Here is an 8,123-nt window from a genome sequence, read left to right as displayed (position 1 = left end):
GATATTAGTTTATTTCACTTGAAAAACTAAAAAAATAATATTCAAATAATAATGCAGCTTATTTAAGTTGTTTTGTTTATACATTTATTGCATTTATTATTATTTTTTTGGGGGGAGGGGTATAAAAACATTTCTATTAAAAAAAAAAGTTGGAAATATTTTTTAGAAAATTCAAAATAATAACTTAGTAATACTCACGGAGATTTGAAAAATGATGAAGTAAAATAAAAAATATATTATATTCAAAAGAAGTAATAAAAAGCAATATTTTGTAAGGTAGAATCGGTCATGTCTTAATGAATTTTTTGTTTCAATGTTTATGAATTTTATGATCCCACATGTTATCCACATATGTGGCTCTACAATTATACTTTCATGATGATGTGTTTATATTGTTTGTGTGTAAACTTACATTATTGTGTATTCACACTGCCTTTAATGTTCAGTATTATTTGCATACCTATATTTTTGCTTTCATTGTATTATTTTCTTTTCTTTGCAGTTCTTATTTGAAGTAAAAACTTTTAGTCTGAACAAAATGAATCTTTCAACAACGTTTATTTAAATTTTTTTTTTTACATCTATCCCGTGGCGAATGCCCTTCATCATTATTTTCTAACCCTTTGTAAAAAAATATATTTATATATAATGATTCATTTAAAGAGTTGAGAAAACGGACTTTATTAAACTCTGGTAATTTAATATCTAAATCAGTAATGTACGTTTAATCTCAACTGAAACATTTTTACTTCCATCTCATTTGGAAGAATAAACGCTGTATTCAAAAACCGTCAATTATATATATATTTGTTAATATACTTTTTAAAAACAGCCGGACGTCAATATTTTGGCCATCAAGAAGAAAATCCGCTGCAAAAATGTAACGAATCAAGGAAAGTGCAAAAAAACAGATTGCCTGATTAAACCTAAAATCGAAATGAACTATGGTCCATTACAACAAATTTGACTCGGACTAAAAAAGTAGTTAATAATGCTCCTCAGCCCAGAAATCGATGTAGAAGGCTGATATCGCGTAGAATCTCAATTATCCGAATTGCTTTAATCCGAAAATCTCAGTTAACCAAAGCTAATTCTGAAGATTTTTTTAAACTCTTACTTAGTTCCTTTTTTATTTTTCTCACTTTTAATGATAGGCTGTCACTGTCTGTTTGAAATATGTTTTTAATTTTATAACCGCCGTTGAACAGCCGACCCAATTCTTTGGGGTTTACGACCACTCATGTTCAGCTCTGTGTCATTTTGAACCCAATCCAGAGGACAAGGGAACTCCTGGATCGAGTATTGGGAGAAATTTGCCTTCGTGGAGGGCTTTTTGACAGAACTAACTAGTATTTGCGTTACATGGAGAGGAAAACCTCCCACGGTGAACCTGACGGCAAGGGGACTGTAACCCATGATCCGTCAACCACTGAGGGTATTTTAAGTCAGCACTAGGGTCGGTGCGAAGTTCGAATCGAGCAGCTGTTGCTCTGTTCGAACCCGGTTCACCTCATTGGGCGGCGAGCGCTCTATCCCCTGAACCACCATGGCTTGTTTGAATTATTTGTCTTTTGAACTAGTGACTAAATTTTTTTAAGTTCTACCCCTTCTAAGGGTGTTCTAATTATCGAATTTCGACTCCGTTGTTTTTGTTGGAAATCAAGTTGGTTGTTTTCAGTATGATTTCCTCAGTAGTTTTTTGTTAGATTGTGTTGGATCTTTCTATTAGCTTAAACATTAATTTGTGGCCTCGAATTATTTACTCTGTTATCTTCACTTTTGAATAGGATTTTAAAAAGATAAATTAATGGCTTTTTTTGCAGAACACTTTATAATCTATGCGCATTTGAAACGAGCCGGCATCTCACGTTGCTTAACTTTGTTCATAAATAAAAGAAGTTAACCTTTTTTTCACATGGATTCGATTTCGGTTATTCCTAAAATAAGTTACAATTAAATTTCCTTAAAAATAAATGATTTTTGGTTAAAAACACTCTTTAACTGGCACTTTTAAAGTCATACTATGACGATCGCCATTCCCAATAATACTACTGTCTCAGACAACGAATTGAATAAAGATCACAACGAAATTTTACTTATAAAGATATCCCCGAATTATCCGAACGAATTGGATACTTGCAACTGGTCACATGGTTATGTCAAATCACGTGGTTGTGCAGGACTCTACAATTTCTTATCACGTTGAATCATTAGATCTTCCTTAGTGTGTGTTCATTTTAAAGGCTTTTATTTCAAAACTGCATTGCATATCACACTTGTCGCCAAAGCTTATTTCTGTATTAAAACGAAATTTCATATCACTTCTAAAAAAGAATGTTCTATTGATATTTGTGTTAAATATTTGCAAATCTTTATTTAAATCATAGATTCATTCCGATTCAGTTGTACATTTATTCTTGTGTAGTGAGCAGTTCCTCTTACAATATAAAATAAAATTATATCGATTTGTGTTTTCTATCCTAGATTCTTTTCATGACATCAGAGCTATAAGCAAGACAAGCCTATTATTTGTTGATATTGCTTTTCAGAAACGCTTTGTTGTCATTTCAGTTCGGCAGTAGACTAATCGTAAAGACACGCTTCCCAGTAGAACACCGAAGTCAAGCATCACTGGCTGCTGTCAGTGACACTTTGTCAGTGACCGAAGGTGTGCGGTACCGGTCCTCGTCAAACTGTTCTACCCGTAAAGTGCACAACTTAGCGGGGAGGCCGTCGAGCTACCAAAGCAGGGAAGCCATCCCCTTTTTGCAGAGGATCAAAATTGATAGGCCAGCTTTATTTACGTCTCACTACAGCTGCACAACGGGCTATTGGCGACGGTCTGGGAAACATCCTTGAGGATGATCCGAAGACATGCCATCACAATTTTGAAGAGATGGCTGCGCTGCTTTGGTTGCCCGACAACTGGCGCGCGAAGTTGAGCACTTGACGGTAGAACAGTTTAACGAGGACCGATGCCGCTCACCCTCGGTCCTTACGCAGGCTGATCAGCCAGTGATGCCTGACTTCGGTAATTTGTTGGGAATTGAGAGGAAAACTACGAAAACCTAACACTGTTAGCCTGACGGTAAGAGGACTCTAACCCATGATCCGTTTACTATTGAGGATATTTTAAGTGAACCGGGGTAGTCGTATCGACCAGCCATCGCTGGGATTCGAACCAAGACTACCTCATTGGGAGGTGAACGCTCTATACCCTGAACCACCGCAGCTCTTTAAGAGTTGTTTAACTTTTCTTGAAAATAGCCAACTTGGCAACATTATAAATTATAAAAAATTATGAAACTCACTGCCTTATTCTTAGTTTTTACAAACTTGCAGATAATGCAGCATTGGAGTAAGGTTTTAATTACTAAAAAATTAGACCACAAACATTTTTCATTTTCCCCAAACTCTGGCTTTTCTTCATATTGACGTTTTCTTCCATTTTCTAAATAATAGACAACGCTAGCTTTAGATAGGCTAAGCTTCTTCTAACATTCATGAGTAACTATCGCTAACTCACAGCAATTATGAAAATAGCATATTTTTGGCAAAAAACAGGCACACACTGCCTTGTTTCAAATACGAGTATAAATATTCATACTATTAATATATCATGGAAATTTTATTTTTGAAAAATAAATTATAGATCATTTAGACTACCACTTCATCTTTTGGAAAAAAACAAATATGTTTTTAAATTTTTTTTGTTTTTAAGATTTCATCACATATTGCTCCACAATAAACTGTTAGTGAGCGACAAGGCCAATGCAAATTCTGAGAGAATACTTTCTCTGTTTAGTGAATATACGATAGTCAGCATTTGTTTGTTGGAGTGAGTCAATGTCACCAATTTAAAGAGATTTTCGTTATTTTTTATGTCCCAATATTATAATGGATGTTTTGCAACATATGTTATCAAGTGGTAGAAAAAACAAAATTAGCAGAATTTAGAGTAGGCCGATTTTTTTCAACGTTCTTGACGAAATGGCTGGTACAAAAGGGAGTTAATGAAATTCTAAATTATTTACACGTAGTGTCGAACTATCTAATTTCGTAAAGCTTGCTACCATTAGAACAGAAATTTTGCTACCATTAGAAAAAAATTTTTTCTCATAGCGAAGCAAATTGACTTGGTAGATGATAATCAAAACTGAAGTATAATAGCACAAAAAACAAGAAAAAAATGTATACATTTTTAAAATAATTTCAAAAACAAACTTAGTATTATTTACGTGACCTTTAAAAATGGAGAAATTATTGCTCATATACTGTATATATGCATGGTCTCATATCTATACAATATCATTAGTATTAACGTAAACTATTCAAACTCGGTTAGGTGTTATGTTATACTATAGTACCATACGAAAAGAATTTATTATAGACAAATTAGGGGGTCCACAATGTTTAAGTATGTATGTATACATCATTTCAAAAAGCGTAAAATACCATTAGAATGAAAAAATTGTTATTTATTTACTGTATATATATATATANCTGGACGTGGAGTTAGATCAGTTAAAATGTACATTTGTATATTTGTGTGTTTCGCGACAAAGGCGGTGCACATCGAAGTTGTTGGAAATTTAACCGCTGAATCATTTATTGCAGCTCTAAAAAGATTTGTTGCGCGAAGAGGAAAACCAAATGAATTATTTTCAGACTGTGGTTCAAATTTTGTTGCTGCAAATAAGGAAATTAATCGAGTAGTTAAATCTCTTCAAAAAGAAGAATCCATCCATCAGTATTTTGCCGATGAGCAAATTAAATGGCACTTTAACCCACCTTCAGCACCTCACTTTGGAGGAATTTGGGAAGCTGCTGTGAAATCCGCAAAATCGCATTTGAAAAGAACAATAGGTGATCATAAATTGACCCTTGAAGAGTTTTTAACTCTTACTGCACAAATTGAATCCTGCTTGAACTCTCGTCCTTTGTGTCCAGTATCGGACGATCCCGCTGAGCTTTCAGCACTTACCCCAGGACATTTCCTTGTGGGAACCGCTCTTTCCTCTATACCAGAAGAGAACCTTCTAAGCGAAAACATATCCCCATTAAAACGTTGGCAGTTGACTCAAAAACTTTTCCAGAATTTTTGGAAAAGATGGGTTAACGAGTATATTTCCAGCTTACAGCAGCGCCCCAAATGGTTGCGAGAACAGCCTAATTTGAAAATTAACGATTTAGTTCTCATTAAAGAGGACAATATTCCACCTTTGAAGTGGAAATTAGGGCGTATACAAGAAGTTTTTCCTAGTGCTGATGCTAAGGTAAGAGTGGTCAGTGTCAAAACTGAGACTGGAACTTATAAAAGACCCATTCACAAACTGTCAGTTTTACCTATTGACTGATTAACTTTCTTTATTTTATTTTAGACTTTTCTTTTGTTTTGTGTTAGTTATCCGGTTTATACCAAGGAATCTATACATCTGTTTATAATTATATATATTTAAATTTTATGTATGTTGCATTAGTTTTTATAATTATCTTTTTATTAGATGTATAGTTTAATTCTGTTTTTTGTCAATTTATGTGCAAATTTTGAAACTATGTTTCAAGGTGGCCCGGTATGTTGAAGCCGGTATGTTGCTACGCCCGTTGGCTTCTTGGCGTCATTGTTATCAGCCAAGAGCCAGTTGATGTGAAACAACAAAAGAGCATACACGCTCCGCAGCGCTACCAGCGCACCCGCAAAATAAATAGTTTACAGTCCACGTTTGATTTTTATACACCCGCAAGCTATCGGCCAAACATATATATATGGCCCCATGACTCCCTGTACTATTCAAACTCGGTAAGGTATTATATTATAGCATACCATACCTAAAGAAATAATATGAAGCAAATTTTTGAGCCCGGGAAATAGTTATAAAAAAGAGGGGTGTGACACTTTAAGAGCTGTACTTATTGTAGAAATGGCTCAGTATTGTCCCTTAATATCAACCCATAATATTTTAAAATAATTTCAAGAATGTGTCCCTAACACAGTTACGTTTCATTTGATGTTCAAAAAAATAATAATTGAGAATCCGCTCATTTAGTCCAATCATTTCTCTACGAATATATCTTTTTTAGAGCAACTTTCTTCCACCACTAGAAAACTACCGTTTTCACTAGAAAAAAAAAATTCCCTTACAGCGAGGAAGCAAATTGGTTTTTCTATTGATTGTCACATATGAATTACAATAATACCTCAAAAACAAAAAATTAAAAAAGTATAGTCGTGACAAATTTTCAAAAATGTATAATTGATTCAATAACGTTTTAAGGGTAGGCTAAAAGTTTTTTTTTTCCAGTTTTTTTAGAATCCATTCATTTTGTGCATTCATTCCTCAACAAACACACATCATTTTGGATCTGCTTTCTTTGGTGACGATTCACGTCATGTAAACAGTTAAGATAAAATAATGTTATCAATGTATTTGTATGTAAATACAGCAAAATCATGTCCCGTCATTAGCGACACACACATGCAAGTAATCGCATACATATGCTTAAGCACTAAACAAAGATAAAATTGCCGAATCATTCTTACATTATCTGAGTTATTCGAAGAATCTGTTCATGCGGATAATTTGATTTAAAAAAAAATCGTCATCTATCATAAGATTTCAGATTTCTCGTGGGTCGTGAAACACCTTTTCTTTTTATAATAATGTTTCCGCTCATGTTTCATCATGTTAACATGAATGATCGAAACAAAAACAATGTCGACTTTCGCCGGTGAATGTCAACAATCACACTCGGTTTGATGAATGTCCGAAATATTTGTTAATTCCGATTTGATATTAATTTATTCGTTGATCTTATTATGATTCGATATTTTAATATCAGGTGAGGATAGATTAGGAGAAACATCAGTGTACCGGTTTAAATGCATACTGGGCAGTGGCCCTCGGTCTTAAAAAAACATTGATGTAGGGCATACCGGGCAGTGGCACTTAACTAGACCTAGTATATATTTAGGACATTTACCAAAGCGAATATGTGATTGTCAACCTTCGCCGGTGGAAATCAACTTCGGTCATTCACAGTAACATATATAATAAATAAATATGAAAGAAATAGTTATCTTTTGGGAAAACAGCTATGTATTTGTGAGCTATGTAAAGAATCGAAGTGATTTTTTTCCGACTCCGAAATCTTTAGGTCCAGTTAAAAGAAGAAACTGATTTTAAGAAAATTACTTAAAAAAATATTTATAATTATTATATGAACAAAATATTAGAACGTTTTTGAGTTTATGTTTGATAGAAAGAACTGTTGAAAAGATACATAAATTCCAAATACAAATTTATTCAGCTCCTTCAAAAAAGTTGTTGATGCTGTTATCGTCAGCCATTAAAGCAGAGAAGGAGCAATTGTTCTTGCTTTCTAGTGGCGCCATCTATGGCCAAGAATTGGACTTTCATCACACCCATACGTCACAACCGTTTATAAGGCAGCCCCATTCATTCATCCACAGATCGTAATTTTGACCTGAACCAGAGAAAGATCAATCTGCAATTCAGTACCCCCTAGAGGCATAATTCGTTATGGGAACATGGAGGACTTAGCGACCTGGCATATTTAACGTGCACTAGTCACCATTTACTATACGGGGAGTCTTCTGCCTGCTGGATTCGAACTCCCGTTCTCACGAACGCGAGTCCAGCCGGCTCCTTCGAAAAAGAAGTTGCAATATATATATATATGCAAATGAATTCTACGTATCATATTTGTGACAGTTTTTAAATATTATCTAATTATTTAAAAAATCTTCTTGTCTTAAGATGTTTATAAATTCATAGTAACTCTTTTCCTGCAACAGTTTTGCACAATTTCAATATTTAAAATAAATACATTTTAATCACTCATTTCTTCAACTATTTTGTAGTAGTATATAATAAGATTGCAAATAAAACATCTTTAACTCTAATCATGCATGAAAAACAAAGAAGCATATAATTTGAAAATAACATTTATTTAGCATTTTTGCTGTGAAAATTTCGGTGAAATTTTTAATAGAGCATAAATTGGAGTTGGACTCCCAAAGAAGTTGAGAGCTGAAAATTTCAATAACTGACTAAAAATGTTTCAGAATAATAATGAATTCCAATATCGCTTAAATTTTTACA

At 33.7% G+C, this 8,123-nt stretch overlaps 1 protein-coding gene across 1 annotated transcript; it reads left to right on the top strand.

The window, feature by feature from the left end:
* Window positions 1-4,529: 4,529 nt before the first annotated feature.
* Window positions 4,530-5,357, top strand: LOC122269439 (uncharacterized). Its single transcript, XM_043042617.1, has one exon. It carries the CDS (start codon window positions 4,530-4,532, stop codon window positions 5,355-5,357), a length of 828 nt encoding a protein of 275 aa, XP_042898551.1.
* Window positions 5,358-8,123: the final 2,766 nt, after the last annotated feature.

The sequence above is a fragment of the Parasteatoda tepidariorum genome, chromosome 9 (genome assembly GCF_043381705.1).
Source record: "Parasteatoda tepidariorum isolate YZ-2023 chromosome 9, CAS_Ptep_4.0, whole genome shotgun sequence".
NCBI classification, from domain to species: Eukaryota; Metazoa; Arthropoda; class Arachnida; order Araneae; family Theridiidae; genus Parasteatoda; species Parasteatoda tepidariorum.
Note: the sequence above shows the minus strand (reverse complement) of the source record. Positions and strands in the feature narration are given on the sequence as shown.